General features: G+C 34.0%; 2 protein-coding genes, 1 non-coding gene and 1 pseudogene across 6 annotated transcripts; 3 read left to right on the forward strand and 1 right to left on the reverse strand.

The window, feature by feature from the left end:
* Positions 1–209: 209 nt before the first annotated feature.
* On the forward strand, positions 210–8092 carry LOC100816860 (YTH domain-containing protein ECT4). Of its 4 annotated transcripts, none has more exons than XM_003529661.5 (8): positions 210–542; positions 1191–1228; positions 1342–1468; positions 2206–2282; positions 2370–2885; positions 5742–6263; positions 6739–6951; positions 7379–8092. In XM_003529661.5, the coding sequence occupies exons 1-8, from the start codon at positions 500–502 to the stop codon at positions 7754–7756; spliced, it is 1914 nt and encodes a 637-aa protein (XP_003529709.1). In that variant the 5' UTR covers positions 210–499; the 3' UTR covers positions 7757–8092. The 4 variants fall into 4 exon arrangements, with proteins under 4 accessions (XP_003529709.1, XP_014633077.1, XP_006582969.1 ...); XM_014777591.3 differs by having other exon boundaries at positions 322–542; positions 1194–1228; XM_006582906.4 differs by having other exon boundaries at positions 323–542; positions 1153–1228.
* A 1058-nt stretch (positions 8093–9150) lies between these two features.
* On the forward strand, positions 9151–16153 carry LOC102659764 (uncharacterized). Its single transcript, NM_001289327.1, is given in 6 exon segments — positions 9151–9398; positions 9714–9861; positions 10422–10682; positions 11412–11493; positions 14390–14586; positions 15793–16153. Coding segments are annotated over 6 exon segments (1137 nt in total). The 5' UTR covers positions 9151–9222; the 3' UTR covers positions 16066–16153.
* A 1489-nt stretch (positions 16154–17642) lies between these two features.
* On the forward strand, positions 17643–24474 carry LOC100817398 (protein STRUBBELIG-RECEPTOR FAMILY 5-like; annotated as a pseudogene).
* Positions 24475–25230: 756 nt separating this feature from the next.
* Positions 25231–25341, reverse strand: MIR1520D (microRNA MIR1520d). Its single transcript, NR_126594.1, has one exon. It is a non-coding gene; the product is annotated as a microRNA MIR1520d (primary transcript).
* Between the last annotated feature and the right edge of the window lie 621 nt (positions 25342–25962).

A 25962-nucleotide genomic window follows, 5' to 3' on the forward strand; every position in this document is an offset into this window, starting at 1 on the left:
CTTGATATTAAATAGAACTTTAAGTATTTTTAAAAGTTTTGATAATAATAGATTATGAGATTAATTTTTATCAAAATTTAATTATATATAAAGTTTTTCATTCCTCCTCAGAATAAAGATCCTTCCCACAAAAGTATATGTTATCGACTGAATTACCCTCTGCTTGGATATTAAATGAATAATAAATAAACTAACCCTGAATCTGTTTCATTTTCTTTTCGTAACAAAATCTAATTTATTTTTAATTCGATTGGATCCCGATCTAAAAAATTAGATGTTAATTTTATGAAAATTAGATTAAATGACTTGTTTCATTAACCGACTATGCAATAGAGAGAATCCGCAAATCCCCCTAATTATAAGCAATTTTATTGAACACACACACTGAAATAATTTAGATTTAATTAGAAGGAGGTAGTAGACCACTAGATGAATAGATAGGTACTGTTGGTTCGTAATTTGCATTTTGCTGTGCTGTGCGGGTTTCCTCTTCAGATTCATGGCGGCAACCCAACCAACGCAGGGTCCGGATCGTACCACCGGTACCGTTTCAACTCCTTTCTCTGCTTTTTAATTTCATCTAATTTTGTTCTCGACGAAGTCAATGATTAATTTTACAATTCAATGATAAAATAAAAAAAGAAATCTTGTTTTGTTTGTCGTTCATGTTCGAGTTCCATTACTTTCTTAAACCTTGCATCTGGGTAAGGCATGAATTGGTGGTGTTGATCTGGTTATTTTGATTTTCTGTGTAATGAATGATCATGACACCATCGCTGGTGTTATCAGAACGCTGTAATCCCTGATGGGATGGGATCATCGTGGTCTCAAGCGTTTATAGTGTGTGTGGCTGGTTGTAGCAATTATATCCCGCACCCGCTTTAAGTCAAGCTTCCTCGTTTTTCTGATTTCATAATTATCAACGGCAGTGACAGGGTAATTCATTTTATTTTTGTATGTGGGATCTATTACACTTCATTTTATGTTTCCATCTTTTTCCAGCAATACTGTTTTACTGCACTGCGCCCTAATATTCACATGCCTGCTTTCTACTTGAAAGTATATTCATGTGTTTGCACGTGTGGATTTGCTATCTCCAAATTTAGCTTTGGTTAGTCAATAAATTGTACTGCTACTGCCTGTTTTTCTAAGATCATACTTTCAACTGAGCACATTTAGCATGCATGCAGAAGAGATACCAGCCGAACCAGATAACTTGAAGGAGCAGGTAGTGGTTCTCTCACTCTCATTTAAAAGTAGTCCTCTCACTAGATATGCCCCCTGCGTATGTTATGTCATATTTTTCAGTTTCATTTATCAATACCTTTGAACTCTTCTCAGGGTACGGCAATTATAGGTCATTCAAGGGAGACCACAAGTCAATCAGGATCTTTAGGTTCAAGTGGAGATTGTCCTCTGTATCCTCCTAATGTGTATGCTCCCCAAGCCCAGGCTTTCTACTATAGAGGTTAATCTTTATTTCTTCATTTCTGCAAGTCTTTTTTATTCTTTGAAAGAATTCTTACTCTTTTATTAAGTTGACCGACCACCTTGGAACTTCAACTATACATGACTTTTAAGTTTTTCATATATGTGGGCAATGCTATTGTCAACTTCCTCAAGTTTGTGTTACTGTTCTTGACATTTTGAAATAAATTACTGAAACGGTACTGTCATTTTGAAACACATGATAGTAATGTATCGCTTGCCTGAGTTATTTATTCTTTTTTAACCTATTCAGCATTCTTCTCGCACTACCAGTCATATTGCTTTCATTGTTATCCATCGTTATGCACATTTCATGGCACACAACTTTAGAAATCTATGCAGATCGTTAAATTTTAAATGTTTTTGGACTTGATGAAGTTTGTTTGTTTTGATAATCAGTTTGAGTTTTCAAAAGTGCGTGAGATTTTAAATAAAATTTTTAATGCCTTTGAAGTGAATGGAGGAGGGACTTTGTTCTTTTATGTACATAATTTAGTAACATGCTTTTGGACACTTCTGTCCAATTATTTTTTTCCCCTTAAACTAGCACCACATATTATTATCAGAGAATTTTTGAAATTGCAAAGTGGACATTGACAATCGGACTCTCAATTGTCTTTTGGTTCTCATCTTGCAAGTGTGCTTTGTTGTGCTGTGTTTGTTTGGTAATTGGTGTTTCTATTGCTATATTCTAATTTTTGGTGAGTCTGACTCCAGGTTTTGACAACGGCAATGGTGAATGGGATGAATATTCTTCATATGTCAATTCTGAGGGATTAGACATTGGATCTCCTGTGAGAATTCGGCATCTCTTTCTTATTTATGCACAGTTTCTGTTTGTAATGTTTGACATAATATATATTCTTTTAAACTTTTTTTAGGGTGTTTACAATGAAAACCCATCTCTTATTTTCCATTCTGGTTATGGCTTCAACCCTCAAATGCCTTATGGACCATATTCCCCAGTTACCACACCTTTGCCTTCTGTAGGTGGAGACACACAGTTATACTCCCCTCAGCAATTTCCATACACTGGGCCACCTTATTATCATCAGCTGGTTCCTCCTAGCTTACCATATCTTAATTCACCTACTCCAGTTTCACAGCCAGAGCTCACCAGCCTGGTAGGTATTGACCAACAAGTTGATAACATGTTTTTTGGACCAAGAGCGGGCTATCCGTCAGTGGGATCTTTTGGTAGAGGCAACTTTCCTGTAGCACCTGGTTCCTTTGGCTTTCATGAATCCCAACAAGGATTTGAAGGATCAAGATCTGGTGGAATCTGGTCAGACTGCTCAAAACCATCTGAAAGACAGAGATCTTTGATGCCTCTATCGCCATCTGTTTCTCCACAGCCAATGGGCTCACTTGGGTCATTTGGGCCGAGTGTTGGAATGGTTTGTTCTATAACTTGAGCATAAATACACAATATGTTTCATTTTCTAATAAGTAATTTATAGCTCTTAAACAAAAGAGATAAACTCAAAAATGAAGAATAATATAATGTGTCTTGTTCAAACACTCTCAATTTCAATAGTAAAGAGAGCTTGTTTTACTGCTGTAAAATATATATATATATATAACAGTAACACATTAAGCTAAAGATGCAGAAAACAATATGACTAACTGAATCATCCTTTCATGTCTAACACTACCTCTCTTGTTGGAGTGTATATATCATATATGATCCAAGCTTGTTGTAAAAATATTGTTCTCCAAATGATTTATGAGATGTCTACAAGCTGGTCATTTGAGTTGACACAAGTTTTGACAATGTCATCTAAATGGATTTTTGTTCCTTATAGAATGTTAATAGATTTCAATATGTTTGGTTTTGTTGTGCATGATTGGTTTCAAGGTACTATGTAGGGCAACTTTATTATCACACAGGTCAATTCAGCATCTCCAAAATGGAATCTTTTGAGCAACTATTTTAACCAGACTAGCTAATAGGTAGGTTGTGAGCTGTCAAAGTGAGCCAATTTGGCTCATCCAGGTTAGCTAAAATGTGAGTTGAAGCCAATTTTGGGAAGCTACCCAAACTTCTAGGTTTGCTTGATGATAGGAGGGCAACGCCTTTTTCCAGGTCCTTTTTTAGGTTGAGGGACGGTGTATCTTCTGCCGCAATTTTACCCTTGTGTCCTCCCATGCGGTCAAGGACCTTAAAAAGGCTACCTATTGAGGGGTTGATTAGGAAGGCTGAGTGAAGTGTCGTAGAGTGCAGTCATTGGCTAGACGACGACTCTTAGTGGTGATGCTATGTTAGGAACTTGGGTATTATAGAGTGCCTAAGTCTCACATTAAGTAATATGGGATATGCTTGGCAGAGCACTTAAGTGGCTTGGTTCCCTCCTCTTCATAGCTTGCTTTCAAGATTCAGATTCCCCAAGTGCTTAGGTGCTTTTCAATTTATGATAGGGACTTGGATATTATGGGATGCCTAACTCCCATAGCGAGTAGTATGGGATGCTCAGTGGAGTACTTAAGCAGTGGTGACGTTCTGTTCAAAGAAAGAAAATTAGTGCTTGAAAATAGCCACCAAACGAGATGAAGGTTTGCGGAAACTAACCCCTTAAGTTGGAAGAGAGGTTGTCAGCAACCCTTTTTGTGGTGGTGTTAGTGAATGGGCACTTCGAAGGGGGAGTGTGGCTTACACGCACTGAAGACTCAGGAAATGTGTGGCGGTGCGTATAGCGGTTGATGATTGAGATTCTTTGAGGATGTGCTGGCCGCGAGGAGGCATTCTTCTTGTGTAGTTTCCGTCCCAATAGGTTGCTCCAGGCTATAGCTAAGTAGTAGCAGCGAAAGTAGAGCCCCTGAGCTCTAATACCAACTTGAAAGAAAAAAGTTTTAGAAAGGAAAAACTGAATATATTTGTGTTTGCAATGCAAGCTCTAATTCCTTTTTATAGGCTAAACTTATTAAAAGAAGGAAATAGGGAAAGTAGGAAATAAAAAGAAGGCTTAAATATGAATTTAGTCTATGTAAGTTCGCACTTTTTCAATTTTGGTTCCTGTAAGTTTTTTTGTTCATTTTTAATCCATTAAAGTTTGCGTTTTTTCAATTTTGGTTCCTGTAAGTTTTTTTTTTGTTTATTTTTAGTTCCCATAAGTTTGCGCTTTTTCAATTTTAGTCCTTTTAAGATTCTTCTCTTTTTTTTTTTTTTTCATTTTTAGTAATTGTAATTAGAGAGAGGGTTGGAGTAGCGCCTATTATAGAGAAGATGGTGGAAAATAGACTTAGGTGGTTTGGGCATGTAGAGAGAAGACCGGTAGACTCTGTAGTGAGGAGAGTAGACCAGATGGAGAGAAGGCAAACAATTCGAGGCAGAGGAAGACCCAAAAAGACTATAAGAGAGGTTATAAAAAAGGATCTCGAACTTAATGATTTGGATAGAAGTATGGTACTTGATAGAACATTATGGCGGAAGTTGATCCATGTAGCCGACCCCACCTAGTGGGATAAGGCGTTGTTGTTGTTGTTGTTGTTTAGTAATTGTAAGTTCACAATATAGGGACCAAAATTGAGAAAGCCCGAACTTACACGGACTTAATTCATATTTAAGCCTAAAAAAATATCTTAATAATTACAAATATACTTGGAATATACAATGAAGTTAAAGAATAGAGTTAGGATTTATGTCCCTAAGTTTTGTTACCTTATTTTGGAGTTCTCGTCTTATTTTGACACCTGTCTGAATTTTATTGAGCAATTTAGAGCTTGTTTTACAAGCTTTTACAGCTGCACAAAATTATATGAAATACTAACACTTAAAGCTAAAGATACAGAACTACTAAAACGATAAGGCTAACAGAAACGTCCCTATATATCTAACAAACTTAAATATACGATAACTTAATTTGCCCTTGTCTGTGCTTATATACAAATCCGATAGTACCTTGGGCATCATTGGAATTCATCAGAATCCAGATTTTATTGGTTGGAAAGCAGTTTGGCTGGCAATGCTTGTATTTATGCAGACAAAAAAAAGAATTTTTTTAGTGAATTTGAATTAAATTATGGATAAAAATAGATTTTCAGTTCTGTTTTTTTTTTTAAAAAAAAATGAGATCTCAAGTCCAATGATCCAAGAAGTGATATTAACTTATTCCAAAGAAATTTCTGAATTGTGGTCTTAAATGAACCATTGCTTATCATCCATGCATGGCAACAATGTGAAACTGTAGAAGTTGCCAGAGAACAACACAAATTTATATGCTGTTACATTGTGCTGACTATCCTGTTCTATGCAGGCTTCTCATCAACAGCAATCATTGTATGGGTTTGGATCTGCTTCAAACTCCTATGGTAGAGGCTACCTGCCGAACCAGGGCTCTAGCTTTGGAGGCACTTCTATTTCCAATCTTAATGATAGGAGGTTTGCTTCTCTTGAAAATAGCAGGCGGCAAGGGAGGCCAACTGCTTCTCTTTGCAATTGTAATGGTACTCTTGATATCCTTAGTGAGCAGAACCGAGGACCAAGGGCCTCGAAGTTGAAAAATCAAATTTCAGCTGAAAGTAATTCTGTGGATGGCAGTAAAAATAGTGGATCTACTGCTAAGTTCCAAAATGAATCACTCAATTGGTCAGATTTTGCCACAGATTACAAGGATGCCAAATTTTTTGTCATCAAATCTTACAGTGAAGATAATGTTCACAAGAGCATTAAATATGGTGTCTGGGCTAGTACACCAAATGGAAACAGAAAGTTAGATGCTGCATATCTCCAAGCAATGGAGAAGCAAGATGCCTGTCCTATATTTCTTTTTTTTTCGGTAATCATCTGATATTTGTATCTTTTTTAAGCACACAAATATTGTGCTACCATTTTCATCTTGTAGTGACTCTATATTTCTGTTGTCCGGTGTTTGCAGCAAACCTTGGTTCAGAGGTTTGTGTGTGTGTGTGTTGCATTTCTGTTAAAAATGAGAGCTTTTTGGAGAAATAACCGTCTTCCTTTGCAGTTTCCTAAGTTAGCTTTTGGAAAAAAAAAGTGGTTATTCCCATAAAAAAAAACTCCAAATAAAGATTCAATGGGTTTAGTTCTTGACCTTATATTGATGGCATTGTATTGCTTTAGCTATAATTTTATTGGGTACGGCATTTGACATCTCCCGAGGCTGATATTAGGTTTATAATTAGTGGTGCAGTACTAAAATTAATTTATATAGTTTTTCATTTTCTTTATTTTCTTGCTATGGTGTTTCTCTAACACATGACTACCATGAAAAAATTTGCTACTATTTCCAGGTAAATGCTAGTGCTCAGTTCTGTGGGGTAGCTGAAATGGTTGGACCTGTCAATTTTGACAAGAGTGTGGACTTTTGGCAGCAAGACAAGTGGAGTGGGCAGTTTCCCGTGAAGTGGCACATAATTAAAGATGTTCCAAACAGTCAGTTTCGTCACATTGTTCTTGAAAATAATGATAACAAGCCTGTGACCAACAGTCGAGATACTCAGGAGGTAGGAATCATTGGGTCTTTCACTGTCTACGAATATATGAATCATGCTTTTAGCAGTTTTTACTCTAGTTTCCTAGCATGTTAGATTTGGGAGGATGGCAAATGTAAATGATTACTGCAGTGTGTTAATGAGAAGACTTCTGACAATTGAATGTTGAGCTGCCTATTGCCTTGAGAAACCTTCTCAAACTTCTAAACAACCTAAAATTAATTTTTTGTCCTTTTCTTGATTTTGACCTTGGTGTTTGGAATTACATTTGTTAGAGCTTTGTTTGGGTCATCTACCAAGTTTACTTTTTGCTCACCTGATTTGTCTTCGAATTATTTTTCATACTATAATTCTTGTTTTTATTATGGGCTATTAAAAGTTGCTTGCATGATTGCATCCTACAGATGTTTTGCTCCTTTCTGAAATTTAAACATTACAGGTGAAGTTGACACAGGGGGTTGAAATGTTGACCATTTTTAAAAACTATGAAACTGATGTGTCCATCCTGGATGATTTTGATTTCTATGAAGACCGGCAGAAGGCTATGCAAGAACGGAAGGCAAGGCAGCAAAGCAGCATGGTGGCTACTGGATTGGTTGGAGAAAATGAACATCGGAGTTCTGCTAACACTACCGGTGATTTCATGAAGCAGATGTCGAAGAGCTTTGCTCTAGTTGTCCGCTTAGATGAGAATAACAAGGAAGTTGTTGTTGCAGATAGAGATAGTTTAGTCTCTCATGGTCATGGCCCCATTGGTAATGTAGTTAAACCTGATGATGGTCAATCAGTGACTGCCTCTTCAACTCAAACCAGTTAGGAAGGCGTACCAGTTGTGCCAAGAATGTTGTTCACATTTGGTGATTGAAAATCGGAATCATCCTTACTTTTTTTCCAAACAAGGTAGCGTTGCTGTTGTTATTCAATTCAAGTCGATGGAGTCCGGGGTTTCTAAATGAGGTGTTTAGCGTCAACTTAAATTGTCGTTTCAGTTTACCCCCACCCAACCAAAAAAATATATAATATCTTCTGCTCATTTTAGTATAGGTTTTTTTGTTTAATAATTTCGGGTTAGGATTGTTTTAGGCGTGTTTCATTTGTAAAATTTTCTCATCTTCACGAGTGTTTTAATAAAGGCAGCAAATCACCTTGAAAATACCCCATCCTTATCCTTTACGCGTATTATTTGATTATGAATTTGCATTCAAATTAAAAACGTTATAGAAGTGTAATATTTACAAATAATGTCATCAAATTCCCAGGTTGATGTTATACCATTACTCATTAAAAAAAAAAAATCCAAATACAAGATTTGCTAGTCTTCATTTTATACAATAGAAAAAGTATGGATAACACCTCCTAAATGTTACTTTTGATTTTTTTAAAAATTGTCCTAGTATAATTTATTTCGTATCCAAAATTAAACAGATTTTAAATTTTAGATGTGTCTGCGGTCTGTTTATATTATCAAATTTGATGCAAGTCAAACTAATATTTATCAAATTTTCATTCATTTTAAATTAAAATATATTATGAAAAAGTGTTTGAAGAAAAAAGTAATATATATTATATAAGTTTCATACTTATAACACTATGAAATTAAAGTGGTATACATAAAAAAAAAATATAGCATTAAAATAGTATATAAATGTGGCCGTTTGCTTTGATTTTAGAAATACAAATCACAATCTTAATCAAACTGATATGTTTGAGCACAAAATTATTCAAATAAATTTAAAAATTATCAATTTGATTCATTTTTTAACTTTTTGGCAAGTAATTTTTAAATTTTTATTTTGAATCAATTTGATTTTAAATATTTATAGATTAAAGGACACAATTTATGTCAACTTTTGTTGAATATTTATGAATTTAAGGAGAAACTAACAATATAGGTTGAAAGATAGCATAAGTGAAATTTTTTTTTTAAAAGATAGCAATAATAATAAAATATTTAAAATTATACATTATTAATTTTAAGGAAATTTAAAATGCATTAATTTGAAAAAAAAATTAAAATTATAAAAGTGTACGTGATTAATTGAATAGAATGTGTTTTTTTTTCAAGAATTTAAATTTAAATTCTTGTAAAAAGGATGTGTAAATCATGTGAACGAAATTATTGAGATACATAACAATTTGTGATTATTAGGGTGCAGCCAATCCATGTATTATTTTTTTTATTTTAAGTGGCAAAAGAAAATAAGAGGTACTGGGTAATGAAAATGAAAAGGGATAGACGAGATTGAGGAGTTGAGTGAACGAGTCGAGGAGTGGACAAAGAATATGAATACGACGATGATGAGTGCATTAAACATCTATGGCTATGTCGTTGCGGCTGTTGTTGTGTTCCTTATATTATTGCTTTGGCAGCGGAACAGATTTTTCTTCGCTTCATCTCCGTCGTCTCCATCCGCTTCCTTACTGCTTTCCGATTCTATCAATTCAAACTCAAGCTCCAGGTCTATTCCTTTCCCCCCCTTTTTTTCTTAGGAATTTACATTTATTCTTTTCTTCAACTCGCACAAACCCTTTTAATATATTACATTGCAAATACTTCCCTTCCCTGTATTTCACATTCAGTTCAGCACTTTAAAGCGACGATTTTTGAAGCCTACAGCTTTCACAGCATATATTTTTTTTATCACTAAATTTCAGTTTAAACAGACATACCCTGATACTTTGAGCCATATTCATAGTTGTTTGTTTTGTTAATGTTATTAACTGACATTGAGTCCGGTGCATAATAGGATGATTTGTTAATTCCACTCTTGCAGAAGCAGAACCTCAAATTTTGTGACAGATGCAGATTTGAAATTTTTAATGGAGATTTTGGATGAGAAGCTCGACAGTGATAAATGGGAGGATGTTCTAGATAAAAGAAACCATCATCTATGCTACAGTGTGAAATGCTGCAAGCCTAAGGTTACTGATTTTATTATTTTAACTCGATTGTAGACTTTAATTGATCATGTTTTTTTCTGGGAATGTGAACTCATAATTTCCTTGTTTTAATAATAATAAAAATAAAAGGTTGCTTTCATAAATGATCTGTGCCTGTTGTCTGACGTTTATGAAGCTTTAATTGATATATAATGAATAAAACATCTCCGTGTTCTGCCCTTCTCTCTCTCACACAATGTGTGCAGGAATGCCCAGGTACAGACACAAATGCAGAGTCAAACCATCCTCTGGTGCACTCTGTCCTCTAATCAGCATATTATTCTATAGTTCAGTAGTAACTTATTGTGTCGAAGTTATGGAAAAATAGAAATTTACTCAATAGTTTTCACACCCAAGTTATTTTTTTTTCTGTTAAATGATAATAATGTCAGGAGGTTACATCCATTTCTTGTTCTGTTCTTCCAGTGTGTAATCTTAATTTTGATAGGTTCTAATTCAGTAACTGCTATATGCATATGAAAACAGAATGGTTTTGAAAATGATCTATAAACTACATAGTTGTTTCTCCATTGATGTTGCAGAATGGTCCCCTGAAATATTTGAGCAAGACTGTGTTCAATGACATTTCATCTGAGATGCTAAGAAACTTCTACATGGACAATGATTACAGAAAGCAGTGGGATAAAACACTGGTTGAGCATAATCAACTGCAGGTAGACAAATCTGATGGTACTGAAGTTGGTCATACAATTAAAAAGTTCCCTCTTTTAAAGCCCAGAGAATATGTGCTAGCTTGGAAGTTGTGGGAGGGGAGTGATGAAACATTTTACTGTTTTATGAAGGTAATACACCAATTATTATGGTTTTTTGTTTAATAAAATGTGAATAATTGTCAATCGTGATTGCATTATCTCTCCTTTACTCTGTCTCTTCACCTTTTTTACCCTTTTATTTGAGAGGAAGAATCCATGTAGTAAAAAATGATGATAAAATTGTTAGAAAATATAGTGTCATGTAATTAGAGATTCAGATTATAACTTAGAAGACACTATTATTTTCATGTAATACTATCCACGAGTAATTATCAATACTGACATATTTTCACATCAAAATATTCTGGTTTTCTCATTATATACATTTAAATAGAAGCTATTAACCATTGCAAGACTTGGTTTGGTAGAACTTTCGTATGCCTTGTTGGTATTGGCAAACAGTTCAGCACGAGTGATGCATCCTATTCTCCATTCCTTTCACCTATCTGTTCATAATCTTCCTGTTGATATCTTTCAGATTGTGTCTGCATATTTAGACAATAGGCAAGATCCTATCTTGAACTTTTCCCTTTTGTCAATGATACTTCCAAGGGAAATACAGTGACAAAGCATATTGAAAATTGACAGAAAATACAATCTTTATTTGTGGAAGGATGTGATAGTTTTGAGATTTCTTGCTAATGTATTTGAGGATGTATACAAAGAATTGTTTTTATTTTTTTTAATAGAAAACTGTTTTCTTTTTCTCTATGCAATGATTATTTTCCTTCCATTTTTTTTTATCATGAACCATGTTAGGAATGCGAGCATCCTTTGGCACCACGACAAAGAAAATATGTACGAGTTGAGTTTTTTAGATCTGGCTGGCGAATAAGAGAAGGTATGTTCTTGGTTTATTTCAAGTTTTTGTTCATTAAACAATGATCTTTTTTTCGGGGTTTGGAGGGGGATCTACCATTAACTATTACTTTATTTAATGTTGTTGGAGAGTACAATATAAAAAACCCACTCTACCTTCCAAGTTGCCTAGATTCATTGTAAATTAGGAAATAGAGTAAGAATGATTAGCCTAATTTCGTGTATTCATTTTTCTATGTAATTATTCTCTAGATAAATTGAGTGTGTTTTCCACTCAAGCAACTTCCTTGAATACTCTCAATTGTTTTCTCCTTCCTTAAATGTTGTGGAGTATAATAATTATTGTAATTAATAGAATTTAATTTTTATCTTTAATTAGCCTGTACAGATTCTTAGGCTCTTGATAATTGTAAGTGTTTTAGTCTCTTGAGGTTCCTAAGTTGATGTGATAAAGTCTATATATAGGAGTGAATTCCTTTATTTCATAATCATCAGATTAGAAGTAACATTATTTTTAGTTTTCTCCTTTCAAATTGATAAGAACCTTGGGAGAACCCCACCACAAAAGCTAGTTATTGTAGTTGGAGTGTCCAAGGACTTGTAAACCCCACATTAGAATCCCGTACTTGTAATGTGGGACTAAAGTCCCATACCTTGTAATTGTATCCTACCATCCCATCATGCTCTGCAGTTCCAACGCCCACACATGCTGACTGTGCACTAGCCTTTTGACTAGTCCTAGGTGAATACTTCAATGTTGGCGCACCACTCGCGCTGCCCGTTTGCAACTAAGACATATGGTGGAAGGCTCTAACACTGATTGATAAGAACCTTGGGAGAATCACACCACAATAGCTAGCTATTGTAGTTAGAGAGCCCAAGGACGTATAAACCCCATATTTGGAATTCCATACTTTTAATGTGGGACTCAAGTCCCATACCTTGCAATTGGATTATAACACAAATCTTTCTAGTTTTCAAGTTGGTATCCGAGCCTGCAATCTGGGGGATTATAAGACTATTGGAGTACGGAGTACCCATAGAGCAAAACCACAGGATCAAGAATGAAGAAAGCCAAAGGGTGGAGAAAACCCACTATCGAAGATCTGTGGGAAAGACCATTTATATATCCCAAATCAAATAGCTTATGCAATTAGTGTGGTTAGTCTGTTCATGCATGGTCCTAAGCGAGAAACACTTTCAAGTTTCAAATTGTAAATAGAACTATTCAGTATGCAAAGTTCACTCTGGGAAGAGGACTTCTATTAAAAAAGAAGTTTATCTATGGAAATATATACAGATGGTGACTATGTAGAGTCAATTACTAACAAAAGATCTACTGCATGATATTGTATGTTTTTAGGTGGACATTTGGTGACATGGAGGAGTAAAAAGAAAAACATAGTTGCAAGATAAAGTGCAGAGGCAGAATTTAGAGCCAAGGGATGTGTGGGTTTTTATGGGTGAAGATTGTCTTGATGACCTTAGACGAAAGTATGTAGCTCCTCCAACAAGGGACATATGAAGAAAACAACTGCAATGTTTATGGTCGAATAATCTGTGGCAGCCAAGTCTAATATCCAGGAACCATTAGAATGAGCATAAGCTGCGACAGCAGTGAAAAGATTAGCTGACTGTACTGTTGAACTAGATGAACTAGGATTGCCTATAGAATGGGTTTGAAACATTTTGTACCGGCGCACTATCTGTTCTTTACTGAAAGGAACAGAATCCGAGGATGATTGCTGCTATGGGTCAGCAGTGCTAGCTTGAAATGCCTGAAAGTCTCTTCCTAACTTTGTACCACCTCCCTTTTTTTTCTTTGAATTTGCAGGTTTTCCACAAAGCTTCCAACGGTTCTCCTGCATATGCCAAGGCTTTTTGTAAGAGTATTGTAATAAAGGTTATTCAACTGTGTCCTTGGGTTAGTTTAAGTAATTAGAGTTAGTGGTGAGATTAATTGTGCCTGCTTTCACTGTGACAGCTAGGCTTATAAATACTCAGATGTAATGTTACATTTGGTGAAATGACCCCCCCCCCCCCCCCTCCCAAAATTCTTTTCTCTGAGTTTTATCAAACTTCAACACTTTTGACAATGATCAATGGCCTTTGTTTCCTTCCATGTCTGAGTCTATCTATGGAGTCTCACGGGAGTAACATAAATGAGAATGTTAAATTGGATGTGTGGCTACAGAAAAAAGGCCAGGATATAAAATGATTGTATAGGAGATACTGGTTTCACATCAATTGAATAAAAGATGAGAGAAAATCAGTTGAAGTGATTTGGACTATTATTCAAAGAAGGCCACTGAAAGCACCAATGACTAATGAGGAGATCATAATGCATAGTTTTTTGACCTTGTGACAAAGCAGAAAGGGAGACCAAGAAAGGACATTTTTAAGAGGGACCTCATGGTGAATAATATCCCTAAGGAATTGATCTTTGACCGAATCCATTGGTGTTGTGTGATCTATGTAGCCGAATTCACTTAGTGAGATAAGACTTTTGTTGTTGTATTCTTTCTTGTAAATTGCATCTTATATTCATTTTTCTATGTAATTATTCTGTATATCAATCCTTAGGCTGAGGGTGATTTTCACCCAAGCAGTTTCCTTACATATTTTCTCCTTCCTTTAAGTGATATCATTTCTAATCCTGTAAAAAATGGTTGAAATCTCTTTATTCCGTGTGTCATTTCTTTATAAAATATGTACTGAATTGAATAATGTACCATGACAACCTATTCTATCTCTGCACATTTATTTGGAGTTTGATACTGTTGAAAATCTTTCTTTGTATTTGCACCCAGTGGTATTCTTGTGCTCCCTTTTAATTTTTATTTCATTGCCTCAACAATGAGTGAATGATTTCTAGCTATGAAAGGACTGTTTTATGACTGGCATTTATATAATTACAGTACCTGGTAGCAATGCCTGTGAGATCACAATGTTTCATCAAGAAGATGCTGGTTTAAATACGGAGATGGCTAAGCTGGCTTTTCGCAAGGGCATATGGAACTATGTATGCAAGATGGATAATGCACTTAGAAGATACTCTGTTATAAGCTATCATTTATTGAGTTCAGTTAGCACTTCGGTGGATTTAATGCAGAAGGTTAGTGCTGTTAGTTTCACATATAATCAGTTAATTTATTTCCTGGTTGGGTTGCTGATACATTTTATCATAATTACCAGAACTTTGCTTGAGGCAGATTTGCTTTAGATTTCAAATTTGTTCTTGATGACTAGTTATAATACCTTTAACCTATTAAACAATTCCTATGATGTGATAGATTCCTACTGGTGGTTTAATTTTAGAATCAATTCTAATTTCTAGCCAGGACATAAATGAGAAGAGTTATAAAACCATGCACTTATTTGTGGGATGATGAGGAAGTATGTTTCTTCAGGAGTTAAATTAAATAGATAATGGCATTGTTCATCATATTATTCTCAGGGGTACCGTTTGCAGGTTTTATTGGCAACTATTTTGGGCCTTTGATTCTTCTACAGATGTCCAGTCTTTAAGGTTTATTTGGGCTTCTATTTCCTATTTTTTCGCCCAGTTCTTTGGGCATATTAATGCCTTTTTCTTATTAGAGTTGGATGTTGTGGTTCTTCCCAGTCCCAATAGGGTGGTTGCTTGGGGAAACCATACATTTCTGTTAACTCTTTCACTGTAACCAGTTTAATCTTTGGATGCAATTAATGTCTCAAACCTTAGCAAATGGTAGGTTAATAGTTCTTGATGTGATTCTGGGATGCCTAGCAGTATGAGACTAATGGATCTTCTCTATTGATGCATTTTGGTCTCTTTTTTTTTAAACACTGTTTGGCTTTCTTAATTTTCCATATTAAAAATAAATGTTATCCCTAACTTTAAATAAAGTGATCCTACTTTCTTTTTACGTTCTACATTACTCAATGCATTTAACCTGGATTTTGTTCTGAAAGAGATAATGATTTCTTTCATTTCGAGTGCAGAGAAACAATAGGCTTTCATTTAAATTAAATTAGTTTTATTGACATGGAAATAGGAAAATGTATGGGGAGAACATCATATTAGAAGTATTTTATATTTTATGGGATCATCATATCTGTTGTATGGGAACAAGCCTTTAATTTGATTCATTCAATATATAGACGTAGCTGGTGATGGCCATGTGTCAAGGTGGGGGGGTTGCATCCATCCTCAACCCCATTTTCCCAATTCCCACTTACATTGCAATACAATAGCTCCTCCACACCACACATGTATATAGATATAATAGGCACGTTTTCATGACTAACAGTCCCTTCCCTTCCCTTGTGTTGTGTGTAGGTACCCGCTTGCTTGGACCTTATTTCGAGTAACATCTCTCCAGCAAATGCTACCGTCTTCCATGATCAAGTTACTGATGAATCTCAAATTAGGATGATCCTAAGAAGGCCATCAAGAAAGTTGATAGCCAATGGTTTGTTGCTTCTAGGGGGTGCTACTGCTATATGCCTGTCTCGTGGTCACTCTAGCCTAGGTGCTAAAGTTGCCATGGCATACATCATAACAAAACTTAGTAAGCGTGGGGCTAGATCAAACCAAAGCAAACAAAGTTAAATGTAAGATTGATTTTATTTTTATTTAATATTAGTCACCAATGTAATATTAAATAGTCATGATTATATATAATCTTAAATAATGTGAATAATCCTTACCATCTAGATGATTTAGACATTCTTACCTATATATCTACTAGTAGATATTTATTAATAACATATAAAGAATATAAACTAGTTGAAAGATGAAAATTAATTTAGTTGAAAGCTGTTAATTGACTGTTAAAAGTTGCCTAGTTTATTAAATTAAAAATATTTAGTAAAAGCAGTTACTTGTATAATTTATTTTGTACATAAAAAGATATTAACTAATTGTTTAAATTTTTAGTTAATGTTGCATTCTTATTCTATTTTGTTTAAAGATTAAATATTTAATATTTTAATGTTAAAAGTGTAAAGAGAAAATAGTATAAAAGGTCAATTTTATTAAAATATTGAATGAAAAAACCATCTATAGTTCCGAAGAGAAAGTCATCCCCGTGTACATTTTTTGTTTTCATCACTCGTTTAGCTCAGTGTCTCCTTTTTTTTTTTAATTTAATGTGTTTAACTTGGTAACATTTTAATAAGGCCTAAGTCTCGTATGGAAGAGTTTATAAAAGCTTACTTAGATACATCTTATGTTATAAATGCTTGTGAGAGTATTTGAGAGAGCATATAAAAATATTTTATAACTGGTAACGGGTGTATAATTTTTAGTTTATTTTCATAAGCTCCCAAGATAATTTGTAAGAATAACTTATGCGAGCTTGTAAATATGATTCATCCTCAAATCCTGTTAGAGCCAAATATATAGAGAATGTATTTTTTTTTTGTTTTTATTTTTTGTTTCTCCCTTCAAATTAATATTTTATTTTTTTAGTTTCTTCATCCAAATTAATATAAATATTAACTTGTACACAAAATAAACTATAATTATCCATTTCTAGTCATTTTTTTATATGTTTCATTCGTTTTCTTTTATATATATATATATATATTCACTAAAAAATATATATAGTTTAATTAAATAAATTTTCATTTTTATATAGTAATTTCTTTTATATGAAGTAATGTCATCCAACGCAAAAAATTATGTAAGCACTTATCAACATGTATATCCAAACACAAATATTAGCATGATTGGGACAATTAAAATTGTGATTTCAACTGATTTTTTTCTCCCTAAAATAAGCTATGTTTCGCAGAATGTTGACAAAAGGTGTCAAACCACCTTAAATCTATGTAATTTGCTATTTTTAGTTGTTTTGTTATTTGTATGTGTTATATCTTTTTATTTTCATAGTATAGAGGGTTTTCAATGGTAGACTAACTAATACTCAAACACTTGAGACATTAATTAAGTCGTTTAAAAATCTTAGATGACATCAACTAATAAGAGAAATACTAAATTGATTAAAGATTTATTTTTTTCAATTTAAAAAATCAATGTCACATGATATTACGACTTTAGGGTTAAATTAATTAATAATTTATGATGTTAGAAACTAATTTTTCATTTTATTAACTTTAGTTAGGCAACATCTTACTCAATCATTGGTCGAAATCGTATATTGGCAAGCTGTAGTGGAATAAAAAGAGCCTAGTTGAGGATTAGTGCTTTCAAATTCTTAATTCTCAATGACTAGTATACCAATACCATGCATTGTAAGCCAGTTCTCTTTGTTTCTTCCTGTTTCGGTCTCTATGATTATGAGTTAACAAAAAAATAAAAAAATAATGGCTAGTTATAGTCCGCAAAAAGAGTGCGCTACCGGGCATTTTAAGGCGTGTTCCTTCTCCCTCCTAAATTTAGGCACTGGAACAAACGTGTTGGTGTTGAAGGAATGAGAATGTTATGTTCCTTTCAAACAACAACACCTTTCTGTTCTGTTCTGTTCTGCATTCCATTGTGCTAGAAAATGCACCACAACCACAACCTTAACCTTGCAAGGTTGTGGATTGCTTTGCTTGCGGTCTCAACCACCGTAGTTCATTGCAAAACTGCCTCCCAAGATGGTATCCAAAAGCTTTGTGATTTATTGCATTGCATTGTTCTCATTCTTGTGCTTAATTTTGCAGTTTCAGCCCTTAATGTGATGTATACAAGCTTAAACTCCCCTTCAAAGCTGAGTGGCTGGAAATCAAGTGGAGGCGTTCCCTGTGGCGACTCCTGGGAAGGAATCAAATGCTCAGGCTCTTCTGTCACAGAAATGTAATATGTTTATTATAGACAGAGTATGTTTCTTTTCATCAACTCCTGAGTCCTGAGTCATTCTAACTATTTATTTTTACTTTCAACAGAAATTTATCTGACATGGGACTTTCCGGATCAATGGTGCTACCAGTTGTCCAACTTAAAATCAGTTACCGACTTGTGAGGCCCAGATCTTCAAAGACCACACTTTCTTTCTTTTTAATAATAATAAAAGAACATCACTTGAATGGCATACATTAATTTTTTTTCATAGTACAGTGATTTGAGCAACAACAACCAAAAGGGTGATATACCATATCGACTTCCTCCAAATGCTCGTTATATGTAAGTCAGCTGCCAAATATAACATTACCACCTCATTACTCCATAAATATAACACTACCGGCTGCACCTAATAATTTAAAGTTATATCATTGCTGAAATTTTGAAAGTGCTTCCTAACATTCTTTATCGGAGATGATTGGATTCATTATTTTAAAGGAAGGTCAATAGTGTAATCTTCTTCTAGGCAACCTGCATTTGTTTGTCATCAATAACTCTGTTATCTGGTCATGCAGAGATCTCTCTAGGAACGACTTCACTGGAAGTATACCTTATTCCTTCTCTGAGATGGATGACCTCAATTACCTTTAAGCAATATTCCTTCCTATTTTTACTCATAATTTTTCTTGGAACTCTCCTCTGCTTCTCAACATGTTATGCATGAAGAAATCTTGCACATAATCAGCTCAAAAACCAGTTGGGCGATATGTTTGGGAAGCTCAGTAATCTCAAACAACTGTAAGTGTGAACATGCAGCAAGGTTTCTAGTGTCAAGATCTTTACTTTCATGCTATTGCTGATTTTGGAATTTAACTGGAGTTAAGGTAGAAGCTATAATAAAGAACCCAGTTCCAGCTGTGTATAAAATAGTTTTGCAATATGTAAACCACGAAGTGTGAACTCATGCATTGATGCTTTACTTTTAGATTGTTCTGTGATATATGGAAACTCCTCTCTTTCCTTATTTTTTCACTCGAATCCACTGTTATGTTGAGCTTATAAGGATTTCTTTCCTCTGTGCTGATGCAATAAGTCACTTCCAGAAAAGCTTCTATGCCCCTTATACAACTATAAAATACATGCTATATTTCATGCATAACTGCTTGCACTTTATTTTTTATATTAATGAAAATGATGGCTTCTTACTTAGTATATGATTATCAGGTTTCTTCAAACATGAAAATTTTATTAACCTTATATCATTGCATAACATGTAGGGATATATCTTCAAGCGTGCAAATTTTATTAACCGTAAAGCATTGAATAACATGTAGGGATGTATCACTTAATTCACTATCAGGAAACCTACCCCAGAATCTCAAATCGCTCAAAAACCTCAACAAGTTGTAAGAACAAGATCACTATCACTATCAGGGAATAATATATGCACACATCTTCACAGTAAGCTTCTGTTTGTCCTTATACAGGCACCTACAAAACAACATTTCACTGGTTCAGTAAATGTCCTTGCCAACCTTCCACTTGAAGATTTGTAAGTTCATGTTTGCTCACCTTGGAATGATTTTCCATCCCCCCTTGTAAAATGTTCAAGTATCTTCATATATATTTGATTTTTTAGATTTTCAGTGCAGTAGTGGCAAGTGGCAACTATATATATTTCTAGAATCATCTAAATATGCATTGTATATCATATTTATAATTTTATATATGACTATGCTTCAATTATTTGCAAAAAACCATGAGCTACATCTTTCATTATGAGGAAGTAAAATGTCTACGTTGTCTAGTCAATTTATGAATCACTTTGGTAAGGCTAAGACATTTTTACTTAACGAGTCAGTTTTTTAGTTTCCAAAATGTGAAGTAGTAGCGAAATCTATTGAAGGAATGACTAGTATACCTGAAATCTGATAGTGAATTGTATTTGCTCTTCCGAGAGTAGTAATAAATTAAATTAAGTACTATTTTAATTTTAACAGGAATGTTGAAAACAACAAATTTACTGGTTGGGTTCCTAAGGAGTTAAAGGATATAAATAGCTTGCAGTAAGTATTTTCTAACAGTCATTTATTGAAGGATGAAACTTACGTTGTTTCTCTAACTTTGTGTTGTTAATTCCAAAGAACTGGAGGAAACTCTTGGTCAAGTGGACCAGCACCTCCTCCTCCTCCTGGTACTCCCCCTATCAAGCATTCCGAGAAAAAGAATGATAAATCTGTTATTAGTGGAGTAGCTATAGCCGGCATAGCCTTTGGCGTACTAGCAGTAATTATAATTGTTGTTGCTCTTTCTAAAAGATCATCAAAACCTGCTTCACATTTTATCGATGAAGAGAGGCGTAGCCAGCATAGATCTTTTACAACCCTTGCATCTGAGGAGTTATCAAAAGATTCGGATGTGATTTCAGCAAAGACTACAAAGGTGGTCTTTTTCTATTCACAGATTTTGCAATACTTTCTGTTGTTATTCATGACTTGTTGTGATCTTTATTTCGTATGTCACACCAAATATTTTTCTTTTTTTATGTAGAAATTTTGCTACATCTATCTATAGCATAAAAGAAGGTGACTTTCGATAGACAGTTGCTGCTTGGCACTGTCTGTGATTATTAATAAACCAACTTTATTTATTTATATTGGATGCAGATTTCATTTTTGTTTTCTTTTTCTTTGGAAGGAGAACTGAATTTAGATTTAAATATTCCCCTTGTGTGATGACTTAAGTTGATATTATCTTCTGATAGAAACTGAGATTTAGAGAGTATTATATATCTAACAAAGGGAGCTCAGTTCCTTACAGCAAAGGAGAATCCTCGGGAGACTAAAGACAGAAAATAAGAAATATAGAGAAAAACAGAACGCTAAGGATCTGCAATGGACAGTCCTTCCCATGCCAAATGTCACCCGCAGCTTATTCCAATTTCTCCCCGTCTGTGTATACAATTTTCTCTCCTTTCCCCCATTAATCATATTTCTGTCCATTCTGTTATGTTCTTTCCTTTCTCCTCCAATCAATTCCTTCTCTCCCTTGCTCTCTTCGCTGGTTATAAATATAATTCCTTCCTCTCATACACACATAGGCTCTTATCATTGTAAGGCCCATTATTCTTCAATGCTTCTCTTCTCCTTCTATTCCTTGAGTTAACTGGCCATCATCTTCACACTAGTTTATGTACTAATAGCAAAAGTTGACTGATTTGATGTGTGGATGATCTATCAATATGATATGGCATGGTAAATCATTGACTTAATAATTGAACCTTGTTACAGATAAAATCCATTCTTGGACTTGTACACATTTTAAATTTTTGAAATAGTTGATCTTTACAAACTTTTGGTGTTTGTTTAAAGAAAAATAAAATAAAACTGTTATATAGTTTTAAGTCATTTTGGAACATTGTGACAACAGCGAGTATGGAGTTGACATGCATTTAACTGATTTCAGTTGTCATATTGGTAACAGGATTTAAGTCAATGGATTCCACATCAATTGACGTAAAGGCTTCGCAAAATTCTCCATCAATTGGTGTTAGGTCGTCAGTCTCCGATTGTGTGCAATCCTTTAATGACAACGAGTTTGCAAATCGTCTAAATTCTAGGAGAAGTTCATCAATCCGTGTTACTACTTTTACACAAGCAGAATTGCAGTCTGCTACTGCTAATTTTGCTTCAGGTCGACTTCTTGGTGAAGGATCCATAGGATGTGTCTATCGGGCTAAATATGCTGATGGAAAGGTACTTTCTGTTTAATTAATCAACACCTACACGTGTGCTTTAGTATAAAATAGTCATGGATACACTAGTATATGTATGTGCATGAAAATTCTTAATATTACTAAGAAGAACCTCCGAGTGAATGTCTATTCAAATAAAGATGCAGATACATATGACACACCTATGTTCATGTCTGACTTGCGGCCATAAATGTCTAAACTAAAATTTAGTTATGGGGACAGGCATGGCTGCAATTAAATTAGAAAATAAAAACTAATAAATATATGCTTTTTACACTTATCAGACGACTTCAGAAAACCACTAACTTGGAACACCAGAGTCAGAATTGCATTGGGAGCAGCTCGGGCTGTTGAGTTAGTCTACATCTACTATATAGTACTTCCATTTTGACATAGATGTTGTGACAGTATGAAAAACATATTTCTGCATATCGATAGGCATCTATAGCGTTAATTTATATATGTACCAGATAGGAGTACAGCATTCCTAATTTTTTGCATCTATAGTGTTGATTGCATTTGAATAATATTAACACTATTCATTTTATGGACAAAATCGAAATTTTCAGGTACCTACAGGAAATTTGCTCGCCTCCTTTATTGCACAAGAATATTAAGTCTTCCAATATTATGCTTGACACAGATCTGAATCCTCGTCTCTCAGACTATGGTTAGGCATCCTTCCACCAGGTTTTTTGTTGTTTTAGTCTCCTTATTATTGTGTACTTATTTCCTTCTCTTTATTGCCTGTATGGAATTTTGATATGATGTTTTAACATTCCTAGAAATGCTTCCTGCATATTTTGTTTTTGACTCAGTCTAGTTAATATTGGCCTTAGTTACTTGTTAGCCCGTACGGTTTGTTTCATCGTCTTTATTTCCCCACAAATTCTTATAGCTTCGTTGGCGGCGTCTTTTTCCCTATTCCCCTCCCCTGTGGTGGTTACTATCAGTTTAATAAATTCAGACAACTGAGACAAGAGTTCCCCAAATCTGGGCGTTTGGTCTCACTTTCCACCTATTATTTGAAACGTAGAACTTGCTACAGAAATGAATTAGAAAGAAGATATTTTGATAAGATCTTTCTTTGATATTAAAAAGCATTCCACGTGTTGCTTTGGCCAAATATTATAGATAGATAAATTTCTAGACAATGAGCTATTTGTATTTAAAACAAGCCAGTGAGTATTTGGTGAGGTTACTTATCTTACTTAGTATTGAATTATGCTGTTTTTTTTTTAATTAAATGCACTTTTTAGTTAGGATTATTTATTTGTCGGGAAGCAATCATTTTGTTGCTGTTTTTTCAAATATCTCTCAAGGATTTGAAGCCAAAATAAACTACTCAAAGATGGAAGTTTGTCGAAAGCACATTAGGTGTCGCTTAGGTAAAATATTCAAGACAGATATACTTCTAGACAATAGGCAATTGATACTAAAAAAAGGTTGAAGAATACATGGTGAAGTTATTTTTCTATATTAATATTGTATTATGCTAAATTTTATTTTTACTGTAATAGGATATCAAACAGTTTTAAGTCGTAACTTCCTAAACTGCCCTGCTTACGTTGCCCCTCGCAAAGGCAATAATCCAGTCAAAGAGGGAAAATAAGAAAAAGATATTAAGTAGAGCCTCACCTCACTCACTTTTGAATCCTAATACCTAATTAACTTCTTCAGTACCTGTGTATTTAATGTGAGGGTAAATTGGCCAAAGTATCGAATTTATTTTCTCTTTTCCAAAGAAGCATTTTGTACATGTTGATTTATGAGTGTTATTCATTCCTACTTCATAGCGTACTAGCCAAAATCTTGGGGCAGGATATAATGCACCAGAATGCGCAAAACCTTCAGCCTATACCCAGAAGAGTGATGTATACAGTTTTGGAGTAGTGATGCTGTAACTTTTTTAGACAGGTAGCCGAGGTAGGTACATTGTGTGTTCTGAATGCAATTAAGATAAAGTTGTTTTTTATATTATATATGTTCCTCGTGGTCTTCAGTTCAAAGCCAAAAGCAGCACAATGTCTGGTTCGTTGGGCCACCCCACAGCTTCATGACATTAATGCTGTGGAAAAAATGGCGGACCCTGCCTTGCGGGGCTTTACCCTCCTAAGTCACTCTTCCGATTTGCTGATATCATCGTCCTCTGTGTTCAGGTCAATTAATTAGTTCTCATACTTTACTATACATGACTCAATATTTTCTCCACCAAAAAAAAAAAAAGTCAGTATTTTAATATGCTTTTTTTATTTGTATCAGTCTGAGCCTGAATTTCGGCCACCTGTGTCAGAGTTAGTTCAGGCTTTAGTGCGATTAATTCAACGTTCAAGTATATGACAATAAGGGAGGATTTTGAGTGAAGAAGAAACCACTTCGATAGATGTATTTTTGGTTGTGTTTTTTTCTTCCATTAAAAGTAGTCGTAGCTTGGACAAGAAAAGCTTCTGTTCTGAATTATTTATTTTAAGTTTCAGTTTAGTCTTATGTGTAATTTCATATATATATATATATATATATATATATATATATATATATTGTTGGTCCCTTAAGTTAGTAAGTTAATGTTATTTTATCTTTTTCTTAGTTTATTTTTTTTAATTTGTAAGTATGTATTTTTTTAATTTTGATAATTGTAAGATTTTTTTGTTTATTTTTAGTCTAATGTAAGTTTGCTTTTTTAATTTTGGGTATGATATGTGTGAACTTATGAAAATTATAAATAAAAAATTATAATTTTATAGGGATCAAAATTGAAAAAAATACAAATTTATAAGAATTAAAAATAAATAAAATATCTTAAAAATAAAAATTAAAAAATACCAAAAAAATAAACTTAAAGGAACAAAAAAAAAACTTTAACTTTACATAAAAAAAGGATGGGATCCGTTTACGCCATATTAAAATCTCATGTAAGTTTTTAGACTTACACCATATTGCATCCGTTGATATAATTAAATCTCATGACTATAATAAATTCAATTAAAAAAATAAAACAAGTAAAGTAAACTCATTTGACACTTTCTCCCTGCGCTAGTTAAAATTTTGATTAACCCCTACCCTGAAAAATACTTTTGCAGCTCTGCAACACAATCATATTGGTGTCACAAATTTGTTTTAGCCAAAGTTGTATTTTTGGTCCCCAATTTATTTTTAATTTCGGATTTGATCCTTCAATAATTTAATTCATGAATTTGATGTTGACGATCACTTGTCACATTTTTAATTTTTATTGGATGATAATTGTCACGTGTCATGTTCTGATTGATCAATGAAAACAACAATGTATTTGTTTTTTCATAGAGTTAACATCCAATCAGAACATGACATGTGATAGTCATCATCAATAAGAATAAGAACGCGATACAGAAAATCAAATAAAATAACAAATTTATAATTTTTCCTTTGTTTTATGATACAACCAATATTGATGGACAATTTTTATCAAATCTTGAATGTCATAGAGAAGATAGTAATCAAAACTACAAAATCAATTTTGCAATTGTAATTCTCCCTGCGCCATTGAAGTTGACAAATTCTGAAATTAGTTATCAAAATCTTGGTTTTTAATTATTCCTTATGTTGTATTTCTAATCAAATCTTGATTTTCAATTCTTATTGACATTATAATTCTCACCGACGCTTTGGTTGGGGAGAGGCTTACGCTCCAATGTCGTTGTCAAAGACAAAGGTTTTAACAATCCCGAGAGAAGGATGACCCTGAGATGATGAATGGTAGTGCCAGAATGACTGGTGAAAGGTTCGTGGTGGTGTGGATAGCACAATATCGTGGGGCAATAATTGTTGGGTCTCACGAAGGGGTGGGCAGTGATGGGATGAAGAGCGGTGGCATTCAATGAGTTGTCCAAGAGAGGCAGGCAGCATCATGTGATTTCCATGGTGGTACAAAATCTGGATTGGACACAACCGTGGAAAACATAAAAGAGTTTGGTGCTTCAATGATT

The sequence above is a fragment of the Glycine max genome, chromosome 7 (assembly GCF_000004515.6).
Source record: "Glycine max cultivar Williams 82 chromosome 7, Glycine_max_v4.0, whole genome shotgun sequence".
NCBI classification, from domain to species: domain Eukaryota; kingdom Viridiplantae; phylum Streptophyta; class Magnoliopsida; order Fabales; family Fabaceae; genus Glycine; species Glycine max.

Excerpts from the sequence above, each read along its gene's own strand:
- LOC100816860 (XM_003529661.5), top strand. The coding sequence starts at position 500 with ATGGCGGCAACCCAACCAACGCAGGGTCCGGATCGTACCACCG. Across the intron at positions 2,283-2,369 it reads GATTAGACATTGGATCTCCT|GGTGTTTACAATGAAAACCC; the intron begins GTGAGAATTCGG and ends AACTTTTTTTAG. Across the intron at positions 6,952-7,378 it reads ACAGTCGAGATACTCAGGAG|GTGAAGTTGACACAGGGGGT; the intron begins GTAGGAATCATT and ends TAAACATTACAG.